The 24,272-nt window shown below is 51.8% G+C and overlaps 1 protein-coding gene across 1 annotated transcript in view; it reads left to right on the top strand.

Annotated features, from left to right (window-relative positions):
* Positions 1-24,272, top strand: part of RHBDL3 (rhomboid like 3) — a 49,950-nt gene that overhangs the window by 16,168 nt on the left and 9,510 nt on the right. The window contains exons 3-7 of the mRNA XM_042916484.1: positions 200-358; positions 4,266-4,490; positions 7,642-7,790; positions 10,136-10,248; positions 15,704-15,804. Of these exons, the coding sequence (XP_042772418.1) occupies positions 200-358; positions 4,266-4,490; positions 7,642-7,790; positions 10,136-10,248; positions 15,704-15,804 (747 nt within the window). The remainder of the gene's footprint in view (positions 1-199; positions 359-4,265; positions 4,491-7,641; positions 7,791-10,135; positions 10,249-15,703; positions 15,805-24,272) is intronic.

A 24,272-nucleotide genomic window follows, 5' to 3' on the forward strand; every position in this document is an offset into this window, starting at 1 on the left:
GGCTCTGGGGCCTTCTAGGAGTTTTAAGTGGTTGTCCATGCCCTATTTGGATGTTTCCTCTGGGGGCCTTGGAAATATCCCCGAGGCGGCCTGGGCCTCTGTTGGCAGAGGGCTGGGGACAGGAGCCCGTGCGTGGGGATGGAGGTGGGACACCTGCAGGGCCCCACTGACCCCACTGCTATGTGTGCTTCTCCCTCAGTTTGACCCTGGGAACACAGGCTACATCAGCACAGGCAAGTTCCGGAGCCTCCTGGAGAGCCACAGCTCCAAGCTGGACCCGCACAAACGGGAGGTGCTCCTGGCTCTCGCCGACAGCCAGGCGGATGGGCAGATCGGCTACCAGGATTTTGTCAACCTGGTGAGCACTCTGGGGCTCTCGCTGCTGGGAGGGACCTGTTTGGGTGTATGGCTTAGAAGACCAGGGGTGGTCCTGGGTGGCTCAGTCCGTTAAGCATCCAACTTTGGCTCAGGTCATGATCTCGTGGTTTCGTGAGCTCAAGCCTCGCTGCCGACTCCGTGCTGACAGTGTGGAGCCTACATGGGCTATTCTGTCTCTCCCTTTCCCTCTGTCTCTCTGCCCCTTGTGGGATTCTCTCTCTCTGCCCCTCGGTCACTTGCGCCCTCTCCCTCTCAAAAAACAAAACAAAACAAAGATCTTTTTGGGCAACTAAAGGGAACTGTTGACTTGTAACATTGAAAAAGTCCAGGCTTCAGAAGGTGGAAGGACATCTCTGAGGACCTGGTTTCTCATTGTCACTCAGTTCTGCCTTCTGCAGCGTCAGCCCATACTCAAAGAAGCCCCTGGCAGTTCCAGACTCTCCGTGTGGCAGCAAAGTGGCTGCAGCTGTTCCAGCCCTTACACCCTCAGGCCTTCACCATGCAGAGTATGAGAGGGACTTCTGTTCCCGCACAAGGCTTGGGATTTCCTCCTGCCTATTGGCTTAGATTGGGTCAGTGGGATGTGTTGATTGACGTAGGCCAATCGGTGCCCACCCATGGAGCTGGGGGTGGGGTCAGTTCCACGGAGAGGAAGGGCTAGGAGTAGGAAGTGGGAGGTTATCATTGGAAGAAGAAGAGCTGGAGAGTGGATGCTGAGAGCAATGGGGCACTCGGGTGAAGGCCAGACCTCGTCAGACCTGCTGGCTGGGTACCTACCGTCCTGGGTAGTCGCAGGGGCTGGAGACAGGCGGCCTGTGAGCCCTGCCCACTGGTCCAGTGTCTTGGAGTAGAGACTTCTCCCTCAGTAGGAGGTACTGCTTTGCTGTCATGGGGGCCACTGTGGTGGGGTTGGAATGGCGTTCAGGGGGGCTCAGCAGGAAGCATCCCAGCAGGGATGCGGATGGACAGGACATGAGTAGAAGCTGTATGAACTAGCTGGGTCAGTACAAGGCCAGAAGCCTCCTCCCGGTTTCCCTGTTGGTGAAGTGAAGATAGTCACCCCTTTTCTTGCCTTCCGTGGAAGGGCAAGAGTGAAACGACTCGTGCGAAGTCCCCCAGGCTCCTAGAATTCAAAGGCACCGGTGATGGGGGGTCAGTACCGCCCGTGCCTGCCATTGTGCCTGGTGAGCTCTCCGACGTGGGTGTCCAGGCTTTGGGGCTATTTTAATTGCCTGGTGACGGAGACCTGCCTTTGCTCGGAGGGTAGCATGATTGCAGGGAGCAGCTGTAGGGTTTTTAGGGCTGTTCAGAGTGGAGCCAGAAAGCAGCCCTCCGAGAGGGTGGGGGACGGAGCTGAGCTAAATGGAGGAGTCAGGATTCACGGGATGGGTGGTGGGGGTGAGCCCTGTGACCTGGAGCCCAGCAGTGGCTCGGGCCAGTCCTGCGTGGGCCCATCCACATCCACACCCGGAGTGCCAGCACGACTGCCACACGCCCTGCTCAGTCTCAGGCCAGAGGGAAGGCTTGGCTGGGCCCACGAAATGCTTCTCTCCAGCCGAGGATCCGTGGGTCTTCTGCGTGAACCCCAACAGCAGACTGCTTGTTACTGTCAGGATTTCTGTGTTCACGCTCTAAGCCGGAGCAGCCAGCCAGAGCCTCGATTTGTGTGAGCAGGGCTGCCTGGAGACCGGGACTAAGGGGGGGGCTCGCCAGGAGGGGAGCTCTGGGTAAGGCAGCGTGCCCAGAGAGGACCTGGGTCCTGCTCCTGCCCCTGCCTTTGCCACTCACCGAGAAAGATCCTCTGAGCCTGTGTTTCCTCATTTGTAAAATGAAGCCAAAGGATACCTTCCCTCTTCAGGATTGTTGCGAGGATTAAATAACCTGGAGTATGAGAAAGATTTTGTTATCTCTAATGTTCCTTTACCAGCTAAACCCGCCTGCATCCTTTTGTGGGCCCCTCCCCAACCCAACCCAGGTAGAATGAACCCGCCTTATCCAGAGCCCCCACAGTGCTTTGCCCAGGCCTCTCTTCTAGCACAGGCCACGTTGCATTACACCTGGGTGGCCAGGGTTGTCGTGTACGGGTGTGCAGCTTGTGTACTGTACAAGGATGCCTGCCAGTGAGGTGAATGGGGACTGCAATCCGGCCTGGGTTTTGTTCACCAAGGCCTAGAATGGGTTCATCCACCTGGAAGAAGCGGCTCCCTTATCTAACTGGCACAAAATGGACTCTGGAGTCACGTGTAGCTGGATTTGAATCCTGACTCTTTGGAGAAAATCCTGGTGTTTGGGAAAATTACTCACCTCCAAGCTTTAGTCCTCATCTTCGTAACGTGAGGACAATGCTGTGCACCGAATAATTCACATGTGCCTCTGCTTGTAAGCTCCATGAGGCCTGAGACGCGGGGTGGCCCTAGACACATCAAGGGTGCGGGCGAATGGCGAGTGTGTGTGCGCAGTGCTCGTGCTGAGCCCACGTTGCCCGGCTTCAGGGTGTGGCTGTGGGTGTGCTGTGAGTATGTGTGCTGTGCCCACTTGGGGATTGGGAGAGAGGATGGTAACAGGGGCTACAAAACAGTTTGACAACGTGATCCTGTCTCGGGTTTGCAGTGAACACGAAGCCCCAAGATTGCCTCCATTTACAGAATTCCTGCACCAGTGAGAAGAACCAGATCCAAGCTTTGTAGGCATGGAGAGGATGAGAATAGGGGATCAGTGGAAAGGGTTCATCTGGAAAGGCCTCCTGGAGGGGGTGAGCTTTAAGCCAGATTTTGAAAGTGAAAGACCGTGGAACCCGGGAATGGAGGAGGGGTGCTGCAGACAGAGGCTCATTCTACCTTAAACCCCTGTGCCTTGGTCTGGCCTGGTTCACCAGCCAGCCCTCCCTGGGCTTCTGCCATCAGGTTTAGCCAAATGTTCCCTGATAGGGCCACAGTCCCAGGAATGTGTTGATAACCCCCACCCCAGCTACCCAGGCAGCCCTGTGGGCTCTGGGGGTGGGAGAGCTTTATCTCCCCATAAGAAGGATCTGGAGTGTGGTCGTGGAGGACGGGTGGGACGCCACAGAGGCCCCAGGAGCCTAGAAGTCAGCAAGGCTGGCCGCCTGGTTTCTGGGAGTCAGGCTGACCACAGAGCGAGGCCGCCAGGACTCCAGTGAGGATGCATCCGGCAGCCTGAGGCTGCGGACGGTAGGGCCAGTCGGTCCTCAGACAAGGCTCTACGACCAGTCCCTTGGCACACCAAGCGTTCCAGGCACTCAGGAGTGATGACCTTCCACAAACACAGCTCTGGGTTCTTGTTCTAGAGACCTCTCTGCAAACTGGTCTACCTCACCAGGGCTGCTCACCTCTTCCCAAGCTGGCATCTCTAAGGACTCGAGCTCCTTCTCATCCTTCAGTTCTCACTCAGTTACCCCCTCCTCGAGAAAGCCCTCCCTGACCACCGTGGGACAGGGCTGGGCTGCCTCCTGAGTGCTCCCCCAGCAGCCTTCACGCTGAGCCGCGATTGCTGGTTTCTTATTTGTCTTAAGCACCATTGTGTCCTCTGTGCCTGGCAATGTGTTGACACTCACTTGTGACGGATGGACGATGGGTAGTTGGGTGGAAGGAAGGTACGGTGATCATGGGTACAGGTTCTGAGTTTGAACTTGGACTCCTAAACCTCTCTCTGATTTTGTAGAATGAGGATGTTCACCGTCCTCATCTAACAGGTAGACTAGTTAAGAATATCCAAGGAGCCCAAAACAAGTTGCTTTAGAACATCTGCCACGTGGGACCCCAGTGTAGAAGAAAGAGAAAGGTGGGATGAGGCCTGGTCGGTCCAAGGTACGTGCTGAGACCCCGAGACCCCAGTTCTGAGCCCTTCCCCCTGCCCTGTTTCCCACGCAGATGAGCAACAAGCGGTCCAACAGCTTCCGCCAGGCCATCCTGCAGGGAAACCGCCGACTCTGCAGCAAGGCCCTGCTGGAGGAGAAAGGGCTGAACCTCTCCCAGCGGCTCATCCGCCACGTGGCCTACGAGACCCTGCCCCGGGAGATTGACCGGAAGTGGTACTACGACAGCTACACCTGCTGCCCCCCGCCCTGGTTCATGATCACGGTCACGCTGCTGGAGGCAAGCACAAGGGTGGGGAAGGGGCTGCCCAGCCCTGGGGTGGGGGGCGCGGAGGGGGTGGGCAAGAGGGTGTCTGAGATCAAGACAGGAAGGGCAGCGTCTCCTCCACCACAAGGCGGCGGGTGAGGCCGAGCTGCCAGTCAGGCCGTGTTACAGGGCCTGTGAGTGTTGTTAGAACCCCGGGACCACAAGGATATTCCCAAGATTATTATTGCTGCAGCAAAATCCCCGTATGACCACCCCCTACCAAAACAGCAGCAACAAGAACAATGTCCTAAGCTTGTTGACGTGGGGGATTTGGCCAGGCTAACTCCTTAAAACTAAGTTATTTTAGTTCCTCCCTGGTGAGGAACGTGGACCAGTCGTTTGCTCCCCCAGGACTCCATCCCCCCGCCTCCCGTAGAGCAGGGATCACCAGGCCCGCCTCCTTCTCCCATAGAACTCCTCTATTTAGCGCAAGAGTGCCTGGTGGCGCTTTCTGAACACAGAAGCATTACTCAAAATGCATATGGGAGGGAGTGTTTATGAACAGGTAAATGTGGGCTTAACGTATTTTGAAAGAACATTCTCCCCTTAGGGAATCATCCGTCCCTATCGTTATTCTAAACGTCTCCTGCTTATGCAGTAGAAGCCAAAGGTACCGTTTTCTGAGTGTGTGCCCCTGTGTGAGAGACTCTGAATTCTTTTGGCTGCTGAGCCTAGAACCCCTGGGCCCCCAACCCCAGCTCCTGAATGGTGTTCCGTAGTCTGCACCGTTTCTCTTCCAGAGCCACGGGCCTAATTACCACCACGGCATATGTTCCTATAAAGCTGATGCCGAATCAAATGGCAGGATCATTAAGCTCCATGGTGATCTTCTTCTTTTCTTCCTGAATCAGAATAGCTGGTCTGCAAGGCCAAGCGCTCCTCTGTTTGTTGTTATGGCTTCATCCAAGCGCATGTTGAAGATGCGATGTTTCTGAGATATTCTTGGAATCGTTCTCCAAATGCTTACTGTGTTGGTCTATTTATTAAATTCTATTTGAGGACCAATAATAATGAGCTGCCTTGGGAGCTGTATTTGCTGCCAGACCACCCGTGTCATGTAAGATGGACAGAACAGCTCCCCAGAGAACCCAGGGGAGTCCATCTGCTGGAGGGTGGGGATGGGGGCGCTGGGAGTGGCACAGGTCCCGCCCAGGAGGCCCGAACCCCACACCGATTACAGCCTCATTCGCTGAGTACATGACACGCACAGCTGGCCCTTCCTGTGCTTCAGCACTTTCAAACCTCATGACCACCTGGAAGCGTGGGCATCCCCATTTCCAGATGAGGAAACCAAGGACCAAAGCGTTCAAGTAATTTGCCCAAGGTCATCCACAGAGGCGTCCAGGTTGGTTTCAAATTTCCAGAAACTGCAGCTCTGTAAACTCAAACCACCAATCAAGAAGAAAATGCTGAAATAACTGTTTCAGAGTATTTGTACTAAAGCCCAAAGCTTTCGTTTTACATATAGTTTCAGTAACTTGGTTTCCAGGGTCCATAACAGGGAATGGGAGGGACGTGGTGGGAAGTTACTAGAAGGGGCCCACAACCAGCCAGCAATAGGGAGTAAGAACCTGGCTGTCATACCTGGTTTACAACCTGCTGACCACCTGGCAGTATGGGTGAGAACAAAAGAAAATTTCGAAGCCGACCTGAGTCTTAAAGAGACACGCAAATTGGGGCCATTTACTGTAGGACTGAAAATCCCAGGGATGCCCGGCTGGCTCAGTCAGAGGAGCTTGCGACTCTGTCTCAGGGTCATGAGTTCAAGCCCCACGTTGGGTGTAGAGATTACTTGAATAAATAAACTCTAAGAAAACAAAAAAGGTGGGTGGCTCAGTCGGTTGAGCGTCCGACTTCAGCTCAGGTCATGATCTCATGGTTTGTGGGTTCGAGCCCCGCGTTGGGCTCTGTGCTGACAGCTCAGAGCTTGTTTCAGATTCTCTCTCTCTCTCTCCCTCCCCTTGCCCCTCCCCCGATTGTGCTCCCCCTTTCTCTCAAAAACAAATAAACATTAAAAAGAAAAAAAAAGAATGGGGTGCTTGGGTGGCTCAGTTGGTTAAGCGTCCGACTTCAGCTCAGGTCATGATCTCGCGGTCCGTGAGTTCAAGCCCCGCGTCGGGCTCTGGGCTGATGGCTCAGAGCCTGGAGCCTGCTTCCGATTCTGTGTCTCCCTCTCTCTCTGACCCTCCCCCATTCATGCTCTGTGTCTCTCTGTCCCCAAAAAATAAATAACTGTTAAAAAAAAAAATGGGGTGCTTGGGTGGCTCAGTTGGTTAAGCGTCCAACTTCAGCTCAGGTCATGATCTCATGGCTTATAGGTTCAGGCCCCGTGTCAGGCTCTGTGCTGACAGCTCAGAGCCTGGAACCTGCTTCGGATTCTGTGTCTTCCTCTCTCTCTGCCCCTCCCCTGCTCACGCTCTGTCTCTGTCCTTCTCTCTCTCTCTCAAAAATAAACATTAAAAAGTTTTTTAAAAAAGGAAGGAAATTTGGACACATGCTATAACATAAGTGAATCTTGAGGACATCATGCTAAGTGACATAAGCCAGCTACCTGTGTGAGTCCGCCTAGATGAGGCACCCAGGGGAGTCAAATTCATAGAGACGAAGTAGAATGGTGGTTGCCAGGGCTGGTGCTTAATGGAGACAGAGTTTCACTTTTGCAAGACTTCTGTGGATGGTGGCACTGACAGCTGCACAACATCGTGAACACACTGGATGCCACTGAGCTGTATGCTGAAAACTGATGAAGGTGGTACATTTTATGTTATGCATATTTTACCGCAATTCAAAAAATCACCTTGTGTAGAATTGCCTCTTCCCCCAAACGGGTATGTAACTTTTTGCTGCAATTAGTTGAAACCCCCCCCCCCCCCAAGGCTTTCCCGCCTCTCACCGAGAAGGTGTGGGCAGAGCCCACGTGACCATTTAACACAAAATAACCAAACCGAAGTGGGGTGAGAGGTGGCCGAGAGCTAGGCAGGGTGCCGGCCACAGGGGCTGTCCCTCATTCTCCGAGGAGGAAAAGTGACAAGTTCCTGCAGGGGATTCTGAACGTTAGCACCAGAGGGGCTCCTGGCCAGTTTCACGTCTAGTAACAGGCCCCTGCCATTCTGTTTTCATCCAGGTTGCCTTTTTCCTCTACAACGGAGTGTCGCTGGGTCAATTCGTGCTGCAGGTAACCCATCCGCGATACCTGAAGAACTCGCTGGTTTACCACCCACAGCTCCGCGCGCAGGCATGGCGTTACCTGACGTACATCTTCATGCACGCGGGGTGAGTGCCTGCCTTCATTCGCTCTGGCTAGAGTCCCCATAGGAAAACAAGAGGTCCAGAGAGCCTAGAAGGAAATGTTTCAGTTTGTTTTTATCTTCCTGGACACAGGGTTTGAGGTGGCTCCTTGAAACTTACCTAATACCAGAAGATAGTTCATTCCTGACACAGTATGGAAAAGGGGAAATAGATGGAGGAAAATGCTAAGTTTAAGCCCACAGTGAAAGCGGTACAAATGTAGGTTACAAGTTCGTTCTGAGCTTCCTAGTGGCCAAAGCAGAAAGGGAAGTGTTAGCTACCAAGTTCATGATCCATAAACTGTGTGCGTGTCAGTGCCCCCAGAAGTGGAATAAAGGACAGGTTTCTTGAAAGCGCCTTTCTCCCAAGGTGGTCTCCATAGGTGGTGAGAGTCTTTTTGAGGAATTCTAGCAATAATTATAGTATCTGTTGATGGGATTCCCTGCCCAGGCTGCCCAAGCCTGTGACTCCACAGTGGGTAAGACTGCTGCCTTATTTCCAGGACTGACCTCTGGCCTTCCTTGATCTTTTGGGGTGAGGAACAAGAATGGACAAAAGCCTCCAAAGCCTCTTTGCGCATTCTCTGCCTCTGGGAGCTAAAAGCCTGGAGGCCAAAGTGGACAGTGCACAGAGGCTCTTAGCTGAGGCCCATAGTGGTGGCCTCAGGCCTTTCTCTAGCTATTGCTTCTAATGGGGCAGTGCCTGCCTGGGAGAGCCCTTGGAGGAGTTTCTAGGTCTGTGATTTTGAGGGAGGGAGGGGCTCTTGGCTGGTGCTGCAGCCGACAGGAGATAAGGACAGCTGGCCAACATCTGGGATGAGCCCAGCAAGGTGACCTATGATCCAGGGTCCCACTCTGGACCAGTGAATCCAGTGAGGTAGAGAGGAAGGAGTTCGGATTGGGATGCAGGAGCCCTGAGTTCCCCTCACCGGGTGTCTTCTAGTCTCAGGCTCTTGCCTGTAAACCAAGAAGACAGGACCGGAAAACCTCTGCAGTCTCTCTATGAATCTGATGCTCGCATCCGGCTCTTTTCCAGTGCGTTTGTCTGACACTTCTAACCCTTCGGCTGGCAGTCAGGGCTGGAAGATTCCAGGCATGATAGGAGTGTAGAACAGAGCCCCATCTGTCTGAGCTACCTTGCAGGTGCCCTCCTGGGTAGACAGGTGCTCACGTGTGCCCAACATGGCACAGTGATTAGTCTCCAGGCAGGGCCTTGCAGACCAGGACCAGGGCTGTGACCCAGGCCAAGGTCCAGACCCCTCGTGATGTGCTCTGTCACCCTATAACTTAAACATCTCCAGGAAGCTGTACAGATGCTGTAGGCTCAATTTATGTGAGACAGTGGATGTTAAAGTGCTTTGTAAACTTGAAAGCACACATTGATATAGCAAGAGTAACATTACAGCTTTTTCCAATAACATAGGCATTCGGCTACACACCAGTTAGCAACAAGATCTGGTCGTAGATGTATGATAGTATAAAAAGGAAAGTATTCATAGGGTAAGAAAACCCAACCCTGAGTGTTGGGTAGAATGGGATTTTAAGGGATTTCATGATATTTTAAGGGATAACTTTGAATTATTAAGTTCTAAGAGATATCTCTAATACTTACAATTGTTTTTTTTTTTAATGTTTATTTATTTATTTTTGAGAGAGCGAGAGAGTGAGCAAGGGAGGGGCAGAGAGACGGAGAGAGAGAATCCCAAGCAGGCCCCATGCTGTCAGCACAGAGCCCGACTTGGGTTCCATCTCACGAACCGTGAGATCATGACCTGAGCCGAAATCAAGAGCTGGATGCTTAACTGACTGAACCACCCACGTGCCCCTCTAATGCTTGCACTTGTCTTGAAAACATCTTTCTCTTTGAACATCAGTAGCTCTTACAAATGTGTAGTGAGCCAGAGTAACTTCGTGGCCTGGTGAATGGAGCAGATTCTGCCCATCAGGAACCCGGGCTGTGTGACTGTAAGCCAGTCAGTGTCCCTCTCTGAGTCTTGGCTTCTCATATGTGAATGGATGGATTTGCTGGATCTTAACTGTGGTGAGGCGCCTTCTCACTATGGCAGGTGCAGGCATTGCCAAGCACTGCCCAGGCCCTGCACTGTTCCTTCCTGTCCCAGGTGGCAGGCAAGGTATGCTGTTTCCAAGACGACCTGTCTGCATTGTAATTCCTGTCCCTTAGACCCAGACCATGAGCTCCTCAAGGTAGGTATAGGTCTTATTCCCTGCTGGATCCCCAGCATCTTGGCATACAGTGTTTGTTGAATGAATGAATGAGTGAGTGAATGAATGAATGAATGAGTGTATGAATGGAGTGGTCTTTCTGTACAGGATAGAACACCTGGGACTCAACGTGGTGCTGCAGCTCCTGGTAGGGGTGCCCTTGGAGATGGTGCACGGAGCAACCCGCATTGGGCTTGTCTACGTGGCTGGCGTTGTGGCAGGTAGGCAGGTGGGCTGCAAGTCCACAGGGGTAAACTTCCCCAGGGTGGCTGGGAGACCCCATGGGATTGGGCAAGCCCCCAGCCTCCAGCAATGCAGGACTCCCATCGCCAAGGCTCGTAACTACCAGGGTTAGCAAACCTCCTCTGGAAAGGGGACTACCATCCAAAGAGGGAGGCATGTGATGGCAAGGGGAGGAGACCACAGGATGTGGAACAGGCAGATTGACCGGGGTTTCTGTCTTTATACTGCCATGTTGTAGCTGTGTGAGCTTGGGGAAATTCCTTAACCTCTCTCGGCCCCATTAGGTTTTAGGAGGGAACTAATAAGATCTGCCTGTAGGGTGTTAGGAGGGTGGAGTGAGGTGACAAATGGAGTAACAGTGCCATATAAACTGCACAGGCACAGTAAGATCCCTGTAGGGACATCCAAGGTGTGGGTGGAGCCAGGCCCACCCACCAGGCCTACACCTGTCCCCTTGATTGACCCCCTGCTGACAGGAAGCAGGTCTGGCCTAAGAGGTAGTGAGCACTCACGCCAGCTGGAGGAGACTGGGGCCCTAGCTGACTCTGTTCACACGGCAAAGGACCATGACCTTGAGGATGGCCGGCCCTGTGGCCAGTGGGACGCCCCCTCTCCTTCCCTGGAGGGAGGTTAGGCTGGCTGGGGTGAGCTGGGGAGAGCAGACTGCATTTCTGCAGAAAGAGTCTGCACCAACCGGGTTTCTGAACAGAGGGATCTCCCTCGTGATGTTTCCAACCTTATAGCTGGCTGCTGCTTCTCCTTCTCCTTCTTCTTCTTCTTCTTCTTCTTTTTTTTTTTTTTTTTTTTTTTAACAAGGTTTGCCGCCTCAGCCCTTCACCTTGACAGCTGTGCCCAAGGGAGCTTTGTGTGTAATGTTTAAGTAAGATCTTAATCCTTTCTGAGTGGCATTAAAGTTGTCATCAGGAGAGCAGGGCGGCATTGACCTTGTAAACAATGAGCAGATAGTGACCCTGGGAGTAACTGAGGTGGCTTCAGGAATCCAAGAGGGAAGGGTCCCACCCCACTCACCCATTCGAGGCTGGTCTGCTAGTTCAGGAACCCTCAGCTTGGGAGATTGGCCTCTCACCTTCTTCATTTCTCTGTGTGCTGCGGGTGAAAACTTGGCCACCTCGGACAGCACCCACATGAGTTTCCCCAGCATCCAGCACCTTCCACATCCTTTAGCAAAGGTCTAATGAGGATCTCTGTGTGCCAGACTTAGCCACCCACGCAGTCCCCGAGTCTTGACATCTGGAGATTCATAGCCACATTTTCTATACCTACATACCCAGAGACCCAGATGGTTAATGGCGAGGAACAGGAAAGACACTCATAACACTTGCAGTTAGCAGTCAATTAGATGGGAGTGCCAATAACCCAGAAGACGGAAGTAAGATTCAAGATGACTCAGGCCTCACCCAAACTGATGACACCCAGCAGGAAGGCAGTGCAGGTGTCACTCCCCAGTGACCCCGGTGCAGAGTGGGATGGTGCACAGACAGAAGGGATCCTTGCCAACCAGACAGGAGGGGGTGGGGCTGTATCATAAAGCAAACAACATGTACTATTCCGTCTGAGGCATTGATTCAGACCAGAGGTCACTCTGGTCACCATAAATCATGTCATTGATCTTCTGGACTGAGTTGATTGATCTGCCTGCACCCCTTCCTTCCCTGTCTACTCTGTGTGCATCCCAGCTCAGAGAGGCGGCTTCATTCACAGCCAGCCAGACCCTGACCGGATAGCCAGTAGTTAGCAAGTGTCAGCCATGTGCAGGCAAGCAACCCCTCGAGGCAAGTACTATTACTCTCCCCTTGCTGCAGGTGAAGAAACAGCCTTAGGGTGTCTCAGGGACTTGCCCGAGAAGACCTAGCCGTAAGTGGTGGAACTGGCCCCAGACCCAGGCTGCCTGACCCCAAAGGCTGTGCTTCAAACCACTACCGTATGTTATGAGAACCAGAAGGCAGGCCTTGTCCTTGTGCATGTTATTTATTGTCAGAAACCAAGGGAGGTCTTTTTTTTTTTCTAATGTTTTTATTTTTGAGAGAGAGAGAGAGAGAGCAAGCAGGGTAGGGGCAGAGAGAGAGGGAAATAGAGAATTCCAAGCAGGCTCTGTGCCGTTATCTCAGAGCCCGATGTGGGGCTCGAACTCACGAATTGTGGTATCATGACTCGAGGGGAAGGTGCGTCGGACACGAACCAACTGAGCCACCCAGGCGCCCCACCCAGAGAGGTCTTAATAGACATCAGACCCCACCATTTAGCTCCTGCCCAATGAAAATATTGCAAAGACAAGGCCATCACATTTTGTAGCAATGACAGGCAACCTCTGCTGAGCACATCCGATACTCTGGGCCTGTGATACAGGATGCACATACGTTTTTCCTGTATTGACAAATCTTATGAGGTGGGTACCGTCACTCCCATGTCACAGGTGGTTCAGAGAGGTGAAACGACTAGCATAATTTTCTTAGAAGGACGAGGGAAGTACTAGGAGTGAGTGGGAGCCCCATGCTTCTAACCAATGCTTGAGGCTGACGTGTCTCTTGCTTCTAGCTAACTATCACGTGGCTAAAATTTAGGTACTTTAAAAACCAGTATTTCAAGGGCTCCACCCAGCTTTTCTTATAGATTATATAGATGATACACCACGTGTGCATCCCCAGAGACTTAACTCAGGGTTTGGCATATGTTGAGCAGCAAATATTTGTAGAACAAAGGAGAGAATACATACATAAATAAAGTTATATTGCTCAAAGGTAGATGTTCTGCTGATTTCTATTTGGATTTTTTTGTTTTAATGGCCAAGGGAGACGTTGGAAAACACCTGCTTTAAATTATTTCAGGCTAACATTATCGCAGCTGTGCATTATGATAAAGTCACCAATTTATCTGCGTGCTGGTGTGGACCCAGAACTTTTTCAAAAGAGTTCACAGTCCAACTAGAACTGGTCCCTTGGCCTGTGCAGAGGTGCGTTTCACTCCATCTTGCCATTCTATCCCCATCCTCTGCCCCATGACGTCTGGGGCATTCATACTGGCCTTATGGAACTGTCATCCATGAGGCTAGGTTCCACACAGCTTGTCCGGAATCCTGCATGGCCCAGGCTTCCTGCCCCGGGATGACCTTTATTACTATATTGATATGTATGCATGCCCTTGTTCCCAGTCCCTCTAGTCCAGGGCTAACCTGCAGCCACTTGAGGAAATCTTTCTGCCATACAAGGAGGACCGGTGAGTCCAGATTGTTACTTTCGGGATTCTAGAACCAGGATCCAAACCTCAGATCCTGGATCCCAGAATCTCGGGCTGTTGAATCTCTCTGATCTGGAAGGAACTCTTGAGGTCCCCTCCAGTGGCTGCCAAATTTTACTCCCCAGACCCCACCCCCACTCAGCCATAGGCTCTCTGCGCTCTGCTCCATGGGGGTAGGGGTGTGGGTAAGGTTTCCTTTGAAAAGAGGGTTTCACTGCTCAGAAGTTGGTAAGCCTTAGACCTCTTTATGTCACAGAAAGCTGAAGCCCAGAGAATGCAGGGGCTGTGCCCAAGGTCACGCAACTAGCCAGCCACGCCCCCATTCCAGACTCCTGCCACAATCCCAAATTGACCCTTGACCCCGGGGTCGTGGACCCCTCTCCATGGGTAGGGTGAGAGAAAGGTCAGGGTGGGGAGGCTGGACCCTGGGGCCTTCCCCACCGCCTCCCTACCGCTGCGGATCCCCCCGCACCCGGGAGGCCGACAGAGCAGAAGCTGGGCCTGCAAGAGGAAAGAGGCCAGCCCAGGGAGGCTGGGGCTTCCTCTGTCCACGCGGTAATTAATGAGCGGCTCCGTCTCTAGCAGCCAGCCCTCCACAGCCCCGCAATGCAGCCTTCAGCCTTCCTTGCGGGCCCTGCCCAGAGAGCGTGGGAATCCTTTGTCATGCAGATCCCACTGCCTGTCTGTTTGCCACCCTGGGATTTTTTTTTTTTTTTTTTTCTGTTATATATGGCTGACCCCTTGGCTAGGCAGTAAAAAAAAAAAAAAAAAAAAAAAGATCTGACAATAGATCAATACCTAATTAAAGCCAGAGGGAAGGCATGAAAGGGGAGAAGAAAGATTTATAGTCACCCTGGGAGGGGAGAAGGACTTGGGAGTTCTAGGTTCATGACAGTGCTTTTTCCTGGGAGATCACATCCCCCTTGAGACCAAGAATTTGCCATAGGGATCTCCCAGCGAGCTGAGGAGCCTTGAGAGAGGTCTGAGGGGGCAGCGAGGGGGGAGAAGGTGGATGATGTTCTGGGGGCTCCCGATGCCCAGGTGTGTCGGGTGCCCGGGTTCCCAGGTTAAGCCCAGCCTCCTCCTAAGTAGCGGACCCTACACTTGTGTGGAGCCTGCAGTTTGGCACTTCTGCCCGTCTCCACCCAGGCAGCGGCTAATTGGCTCCCGAGCCTGCGGGCATTTTCCAGTGGTGGTTTCTGCGCACTCACCCAGGCCAGCCACCTCAGCCTCTGAGCCCTGGGCTCTACCTCCTGGTTATTTTTAGTCTCTCGTGTCCTTCCCTGGAAGCCAAAGCATTGATCACACTTAAATGAGACCAGAACAATACATTTCCCTTCTCCTCTCTGCCCAGCTTCCCTTCCAGCACAAAAGTTTGTCATCCCCCAGACCAAAAGTCTACCCCCTTCTCCCCCCAGAGGGTATGACATCATCTCTCTCTCTTCCTTGGGACTTTTCAAGGACATTTTTCCTCCAGCGGAACCCCCAGTCTGGAGATTCTGTTGGCCTTTTGTCACTCGGCCGGAGGGAGGGAGGTCGGAGGTGAAGCCAAGCGGGTTTCTAGATGCCGTTGAGCAGAGAAATGCTCTGGAGCGATGGTGGAGGGTGGAGGCTGACCTCTGTCTGTACCAGTTCGGGGAGTGGCTGCTGTTGAGGCCGCGAGCGTGGACTTTGTGTCGGCAAAGCTGGACTCAAATCCTGGCTGCAGCCCTTCCTACCAGTGACTCTGGGCTCAGCCTCCTCACCTCTGCATTGAGGCTGCTGTCACCCTCCTCAAAGGGCGGCCTCGGGGGTTAAACGGGCCGATGTAAGTGAAACGCGTGGCCAGCGCGCCATACACGGTGGCCCACGCGTGGCAGCTGACCCTGCAGTAAGTACTGCTACCGTTTGTTATCGCTCAGAGCCCCGAGGTAACGCCAAGCGGGGCAGAGTTGCAGTGACAGGCAGGTGGTCCCTTCCCTCCACTGGGTCTTCTGTAAAAGAAGTTCGAATCAGATGGCTCTTTCAAGCCATGAATGGAAGCTTCTAGGAGGCCCCAGGGCGACACCGGATGAAAGGAAGAGATGGAGCCTTTGCTCTGGGGTCTTACCCCCCCAAGGCTGCTGCGTGTGAGGGCCTGGGGCAGGGGCGGGGAGTGCGCACCAGCACCCTTGAATTCCTGATGTCTCTCTGTACCAGGGTCCTTGGCGGTGTCTGTGGCTGACATGACTGCACCAGTTGTGGGCTCCTCTGGAGGGGTGTATGCACTCGTCTCTGCCCATCTGGCCAACATCGTGATGGTGAGCACCTGCTGTCCCAACATGCCTATCTCGGCCTCCCCTCTGCATGTCAGTCCTCGCCGGGGATCTTCTTCGACTTCCCGGCTCAGGCCCAGAAATGCCAGGCAGACCTGGCTGGTAGGAGGGCTCACTGACACCTCACTTTTTGCAGGCTGATTTCAAATGGGGCTCTTCCATATACGATTCGTATTTTTTCCTTCTTGCCTATGAAATTACCCATTTCCCTATGCTACCCCTTTCCCGTTCAGCTTTAAAAAGTGTTACAGTAGGGGTGCCTGGCTGGCTGCGTCAGTAGAGCCTGCGACTCTTGACCTTGGGGTCGTGAGCTCAAGCCCCACGTTGGGACTAGAGCTTAGTTTTAAAAAAGAAAGACAATGTTTGGTGTCCCTGGGTGGCTCAGTCTGTTAAGCACCCAACTCTTGATTTTGGCTCAGGTCATGATCTCACAGTTCATGAGTTTGAGCCCCGCATTGGGCTCCACGTTGACAGTGCAGGGCCTGCTTGGGATTCTCTCTCTCCTTCTCTCTCTCTGCCCCTCCCCCACTCTCTCACTCTCTCTCAAAACAAACAAACAGAGGGGCGCCTGGGTGGCTCAGTCAGTTAAGCGTCCGACTTCGGCTCAGGTCATGATCTCGCGGTCCGTGAGTTCGAGCCCCACGTCGGGCTCTGTGCTGATGGCTCAGAGCCTGGAGCCTGTTTCGGATTCTGTGTCTCCCTCTCTCTTTGCCCCTCCCCCGTTCATGCTCTGTCTCTCTCTGTCTCAAAAATAAATAAACATTAAAAAAAATTAAACAAACAAACAGATATTAAAAAAATAATTGAAAAAGGGCGCCTGGGTGGCTCAATCAGTTGAGCCACCGACTCTTGATTTCCTCTCAGGTCATGATCTCTCGGTTCATGAGTTCCAGCCCCACATTGGGCTCCATGCTGACAGTGCAGAACCTGCTTGGGATTCTCTCTCTCCCTCTCTCTCTACCGTTCTCCTGCTCTCTCACTCTCTCTCTCAAAATAAATAAACTTTAAGGGGCGCCTGGGTGGCCCAGTCGGTTAAGTGTCCGACTTCGGCTCAGATCATGATCTCACAGTTCATGAGTTCAAGCCCCACATCGGGCTCTGTGCTGACAGCTCAGAGCCTGGAGCCTTCTTCAGATTCTGTGTCTCCCTCTCTCTCTGTCCCTCCCCTGCTCGTACTCTGTCTCTCCCTCAAAATAAATAAACGCGAATGGAATTTTAAAAAATAAACTTTAAGAAAAATAATAAAAATTTAAAAAAGACAACTTTAAAGAGTATTACAATCCTTGACCACTAGCATGCATCGTAATTGTAATTCATTGCTTGTCACAGATGATTAAAAGTAAAGGGATCTCAGCAAAATTCTCAAAAAGGAAAGGAGCCTCTAAGAGGTTAAATGATTTGTCCACAGTCACAGTGAAGATTGTGGCAAGTCGGGACTTGAACCCATACTTCCTGACAGCCACTCAGGTGTCATTCCCTTACACCAGCCTCTCACAGTGTCGGGACACGGCCATTCCTTTCCCAGGCTCTTTTTTGCCTTTTCCTGAAGGGCATTCTTTTCTTAAGATTTTTGTTTTCTAAGTCATCTCTGCGCCCAACATGGGGCTCGAACTCACAACCCCGAGACCAAGAGTCACACGCTCTGCCGACTGAGCCAGACATGCCCCTCCTGAAGGGGATTCTAGCGTACTAGCTGAGAGCCCAGGCTCCGGAGCCAGTCAGCCCAGATCTGAGTCCTGGCTACTTACTTCCCAAAGAGGCACCTTGGGCACATTACTTAACTGCGCTGTTCCTCAGTTTCTACATCTGTGAAATGAGATGATATTGATAAATGAGATAAGGTGAAAATAACCTATTCAATATAAAGGTTAACTCCCTCCTCCTCCAAGAAGAGGCCAGGGTTGGACCCTGAATGGAGACAGAGTCTTTAAGGAGAGAAATAGGAATCCGTCTGATAGTCCCAGAGGAGGCCAAAGTCCTTGTTTTAGAGGCAGTCGGGAGGAGGAGTCACCGGGAGCGGCCCTGCAGGCCTGATGCCCACCAGGGAAGGCCCAGGTTCTACTCATCCCCGGTGCCTGGCCCAGGGCTGGCCAAATGGCAGGTGGTGCCAAGTAAATTTTTTTTAAGATTAAAAAAAATGTTTATTTTGAGAGAGCGCACACGTGTGCAAGCAGAGGAGGGGCAGAAAGAGAGGGAGAGAGAATCCCAAGCAGGCTGCACGCTCAGCACGGAGCCCCATGCGGGGCTCAGTCCCATGACCCCGAGATCATGACCTGGGCCGAAATCAAGAGTTGGACGCTTAACTGACTGAGCCACCCAGATGCCCTGGTTTTGTTTGTTTGTTTTTTTTAAGTAATCTGTACCCCCAACGTGGGGCTCTAACTTACAACCCCGAGATCCAGAGTCGCACGCTCCACCCACAGAGCCAGCCAGGCGCCCTCCTCCCACCCCCAACTAAATTTTGAATGAAGGAAGGAAAGAAGGAATGAGCAGTGTCTAGAAACGGCATCGCTTCCCCCCAGGGTCCTCCTGTTCTCACCTCCCTCCTCTGTCACTGTCTTCACCCACGTGGAGGATGTGTGAATGCTGTTACAACGTCTGGAGTTCCTAAATTCTCCCATTTCTTCTTTATTATTTATTGTCACTGTCACCTGCCAGGCTCAACACACCATCCCTTTTCTTTTCACCAAAGTCCCCTTTGTACATCGAGAGAGAGAGTGAGCGAGTGGCAGAGGGACAGAGGGAAGGAGAGGAGGGTGGGGGGAGAGATGGACCGACAGACGCCAACGACATTTACTACTCATCTGAATTTTGGCAACTTCACGTGAGCACCTGAAGAGACACAGCAGGTGTAGGAAAGCTTGCGTGGACGTGCGAGTGTGTGTGTGTGTGTGTGTGTGTGCACGTGAACTTACACACGTGTGCGTGCGCACACACACACGGCCCGGTCCGCTGAAGATCCTGACAGCACAGGGCTGCCTCACACAACCCTTTTAAATGGGTCATTCTGTATCGGTGCCACAGCTTTCCCCAGACACAGCTTTTTCTCTGGATTCCACCTCCGCCGCTCCCCCCTCCTCCTGCCCCAGTTCCCTTCTGGAGGGGATGGAAATGCTAACAAACTCCCCTCCCCGTCGCCCCCCCCCCCCCGCCCCAAGATGTGTACATGGGTGAGGGGACCGACAAGCACAACTAAGAAGAAATAAACAGTTCATAGAGAGGCCCTGTTTCCACCCCCTTCCCTGCAGCATGGGAAACAACCCTGGGGCCCCAAAGTTCCCATGGTGAGGGCAGATCACCCCAAGAACCACGGGGTGGGGCATGGGGCTCGAGGAGGGAGGTGTGAAAGCAGTTTTGTTCCCGTTTACACTTCTTTCTGGCAAGTAGCCCATGGCCTGTGGTGGTGGAGATGAGCAGTCCCATCCGAGAGCCCACTACCCTTCTAGAAGGACGTGGCTTTCGCCGGCCAATTGGGAGCGTCGCAGTCCCCGGAGCATGACATATGGTAGCCTTTCCCTAGAAAGTTGTGTGATGCTTATCTGATGGTGAAACAAACCTCGTTTTCTCATTAGAAAGGTTGGTTTCCTTTCAACAAGAGGCCGCCTTTACCCAAATTAGCTCAGCGCCCAGCACTTGAGAGATGCATTAGCACGAACCCTATACATTGGCCATTTCTGTGGGTCAGAAGCATTTAAACATTGGCAATTTCCATCTAATAGGTATGCTAGAATTTTGAATTCCCAAATGAAGACTTGTGTGTGAGTGTGTGTGTGTGTGTGTGTGTGTGTGTGTGTGCGCCTGCGTGTGTGTGCCTGCGTGTGTGTGCCTGCGTGTGTGTGTGCAGCGAAACACCTTGTCAGAACGGACGGGAGAAACAGCATGCTAGTCAGAGAATCTAGACGTGAGTACTGGACCGACCATCTTAAAAGCTGTGAGTTGCTTCACTTCTCAGGGTCTCCGTTCCCTCATCTGCAGCCCCTCTTTACGAGGTAGTTGTGAGACAGACATGGAGAGTGAAAACGGTGGATGTGAAAATGCTTTCCATGTGGCAAATCACCACACAGCTGGGGGATCGCGTGTGGGTCTGGATGTGTGTTTACATATCCTTGAATACGTATAATTTTCTGTGTTTATCAATTTTGCCTGTTATCTGTAGGAGCAATTAGAAAATGTGTCCCTTTTACATCATATACAAAACAGAAAAAGTGTTCAACACTTCTGTTCTCAGGACTAAGTGAGGGATTCTGCCTTAAATGAAAGCATGTCTTGTTTTTCATGAAAACTCTCTGGGTTCCAGGGGTGCCTGGTTGGCTCAATCGGTAGGGCGTGACACTCTTGATCTCAGGGTCATGAGTTTGAGCCTCATGTTGGGTGTAGAGATTACTTAAAAATAAAATCTTGGAACACCTGGGTGGCTCAGTCAGTTGAACGTCCAGCTCTTGGTTTCAGCTCAGGTCGTGATCTCACAGTTCATGAGATCGAGCCCCATGTCGGGCTCTGTACTGACAGTGAGGAACCTGCTGGGGATTCTCTGTCTCCCTCACTCCCTGCCCCTGCCCTGCTCACGTGCGTGCGCATGCTCTCTCTCTCGCTCTCTCTCTCTCTCTCTCTCTCTCTCAGAATAAATAAACTACGTAAATAAATCAATAAAATCTTTATAAAAAACCCCACTCTGAGTTCCAAAAAGCTTACAGTTTACATCAAGGGATTAAGTTCAGAAAATATTTCAACAAAAAAACCGGATGGCGTAAAAAACTTGCAATCAAGACTTCTTAGTTTATTTTTTTATTATTAAAATTTTTTTTATTTTTTATTTTTAAATTTTTTTTATGTTTATTTCTGAGACAGAGAGAGACAGAGCATGAGTGGGGGAGGGGCAGAGAGAAAGGGAGACACAGAATCGGAAGCAGGCTCCAGTCTCTGAGCTGTCAGCACAGAGCCCGACACGAGGCTGGAACTCACAAATGTGAGATCATGACCTGAGCCGAAGTCGGCCGCTCAACCAACTGAGCCACCCAGGCACCCCTATTAAAAATTTTTTTTAATATTTATTTATTTTTGAGACAGAGTGTGAGCAAGGGAGGGAGGGCAGAAAGAGGAAGACTCGGAATCTAAAGCAAGCTCCAGGCTCTGAGCTGTCAGCACAGAGCCGGACGCAGGCTTTGAACTCGCAAACTGTGAGACCTTAGTTGAAGTGGGACACTTACCCGACTCAGGCCCCAAGCCTTCTTAGTTTAAAGACTAGATGTGTTAAGATACACATAATTGAATAATTTATTAATTGCCTTTTGCTGGGGCCCACAGGCCAGAGTTCCGTGATTCCATGTAGGACATATTTACTTACACTCTCTTCTATACGATAGCTGCTTCCCTAAAACATTCGAGATCTCAGTTTTTGCAATGGGACCATCTTGTCAAAGCACAAAGAGAGAGCGTTGTCTAAAAGACACTGGAGATCTCTATGTCGTAAGGTTCATTTCATTACTAAAAATCCTTTCACAGGAAATCAGTCCCCAATTTGTCTGTCATGCTTTCCCCTTTCCTGTGCTGGGTCTTTTTGAGGTCTTTTGACAAGATAGGTGAAACCGGGAAGCTCCCGCCTGGGTTCCAGCCTCTGAGCTCCTAACTGGTTGGGTGAACGAGATGCCCAGGGGACTGGTTACCCCCTTGTTTGCTGAGGGGGGGTTCTTTCTCACCCTGCAAGGCTCTGGGAGGGAAAGACATGAAAAGGGGCTGCAAGAGACGCGTGCCCTGGGGCCGCAGGCACTACCACATTTATAGCCTCAGCAGGGCAGCAGGGCAGCAGGGCAGCAGGGCTGGCTGCGAGGAGATCTTGTGCTTTGCTCCTGTTGTTTCACTGCAGTTTGGAGGGAATAATGGGGCGGGGAAATGAAGCAGCTGGTGGGAAGGGGTGACTGGAGTTTAACCCCTCAGCTGCTGGGAGAGGAGTCATTTCCCCACGTCCACTCAGCTTTGGAGGCAGGTGGACACACAACAGCCAGTGGGGACAGACGGCACAGACAGAACATGACCCTCAGAAGTGTGGGCAGATGGAGCCCCGGACTGAGGGCCCTAGTGACCTCGACATTAACTTACCATGACCTTGAACCAGCCCTCCTCGACTCCCCATTTCTTCTTTGCTAAAGTGCGGGAGATGTGACTGGACCAAGCCGGTCAACTCCAATGCCTTCAGGGCCAGTTAGGGATTGTAAGCGAGGCTGGCCCGGGGAGCGCTGGGGTGAAGCTGAAACTGCCCGGCTAGTCCAAGGTCATTCAGAAGGTTTAAAGGTGCTGTGCAGGGCAAACCCACTGTCTTTGCCTCAGGTCTAGATGACCACGTCAGACACTTACGTGACGCTTACCACATGCCAGGCAGTGTTCTTGGTGTTCTATGCTTATGAATTCATTTTACCTTCGCAACCCGTGAGGTAGGTAATTGAGGTAGGCACTGAGTTGGCCCAGATTTACAAATGAAGACCTTAGCCAGAAAGAAGTTCTGAGCCACCTCACCGCTGGCCTTGCCAGACCAAAAATATGGAAGGTGCTTTTGAAGACAGACCCCAGATAGGGCCTGAGGGAGGGAGGTATGGACCTCAGCTGAAGGAGAGAGCGGCCAATATATTCTAGACTGATTTTGCCTGATATTATCACTCAGGGCACAGTGAAAGAGACGCTGTTTTTAGGTAAGATATTCTTCCAGAGATTTTTTTATTTTTTATTTTAGAGAGAGTAGGGAAGAAGGACAGAGGGAGGGAAAGAGGGAATACCAAGCAGACTCCGCACTCAGTGCAGAGCCTGATGTGGGGCTTGATCCCACGACCCTGGGATCATGACCTGAGCTGAAACCAAGAGTTGGACGCTCAACCGACTGAGCTACCCAGGTGCCCCCAGAAGGTTTTTATGAGGAAAAGGAATATTGGGAGTGTTCTGTATCACTTTTTTTTTTTTTTTTTTTTTTTTACATTTAAAAAATTTTTATTTTTGAGAGAGAGACAGAGCATGAGCAGGGGAGGGGCAGAGAGAGAAGAAGACACAGAATCTGAAGCAGGCTCCAGGCTCTGAGCTGTCAGCACAGAGCCCAACGTGGGGCTCAAATCCACAAGCCGTGAGATCATGACCTGAGCCAAAGTCAGACGCTTAACCGACTAAGCCACAGGTGCCCCTCACTTTGGTTTTTAATTGTGGTGAAATACACACAGCATAAAATTTATCATCTTAACTTTTTTTTTTTTTTAATGTTTATTTTTGAGACAGAGAGAGGCAGAACATGAACGGGGGAGGGTCAGAGAAAGAGGGAGACACAGAATCTGAAGCAGGCTACAGGCTCTGAGCTGTCAGCACAGAGCCGACGTGGGGCTCGAACTCACAGACCGTGAGATCATGACCTGAGCCGAAGCCAGAAGCTCAACCGACTGAGCCACCCAGGCGCCCCTCATCTTAACCATTTTTTTTTTTTTTTTTTTTTTTTTTTTTTTTTTCAACTTTTTTTTTTTATTTATTTTTGGGACAGAGAGAGACAGAGCATGAACGGGGGAGGGGCAGAGAGAGAGGGAGACACAGAATCGGAAACAGGCTCCAGGCTCTGAGCCATCAGCCCAGAGCCTGACGCGGGGCTCGAACTCACGGACCGCGAGATCGTGACCTGGCTGAAGTCGGACGCTTAACCGACTGCGCCATCCAGGCGCCCCCATCTTAACCATTTTTAAGTATACAATTCGGTTGTGTCAAGTACATTCTCACTGTTGGGAAATCATCACCATCCATCTCCAGAACTCTTCATCTTACAAAACTGAAACGCTGTTACCCATTAAACAACTCCCCGTTCCTCCCTCCCCCAGCCCCTGGCAACCACCTTTTACTTGATGTCTCTATGAATTGGCCACTCTCTGTGTCTTGTAGGAGTGGACTCATGCAGTATTTGTCCTTCCGTGACTGGCTTATTTCTCTGAGCATAATGTCTTCAAGGTTCGTTTGTTAGAACATGGCAGGATTGCCCTCCTCCTTAAAGTGAATGACATTCCCTTGTATCTCTGTCTGTCCATCTAGGGATACTGGTTTGCTTCCACTCTCTTTTGGTTGTTGGGAATCAGACTGCTAGGAACGTGGGTGTCACTGTTAGGGGAGAATTAGGATCCGTGGGTGGACATGACAGGGAGGCAAAGCCTGGCCGGATGATAGCAGGAAGAATTTTTCAGTGGTTAGAGCCCCTTCACAGGGCTGCCCCAGGGGTGTCACGGGGCTGGGAGGGCCATTTTGTCAGCGGCTCAGCAGTGTGCCCTCCTTTGGGAGGAGCTGGTCCTTCCGTCAGGGACTCCCCAGGCCCTGCCCATCCTACGGTTGCATCCCGGAGAGGAGCTGAGGGGTCGCCCACCGCCAGCTAACTGCTCTAGGTTAGGTTGGGTTGCCAGATCCGGTGGAGGGCATCGATTCCTGTTGTTCCCTGTCTTCTGGTG

This window comes from Panthera leo, chromosome E1 (genome assembly GCF_018350215.1).
Source record: "Panthera leo isolate Ple1 chromosome E1, P.leo_Ple1_pat1.1, whole genome shotgun sequence".
Taxonomy (NCBI): domain Eukaryota; kingdom Metazoa; phylum Chordata; class Mammalia; order Carnivora; family Felidae; genus Panthera; species Panthera leo.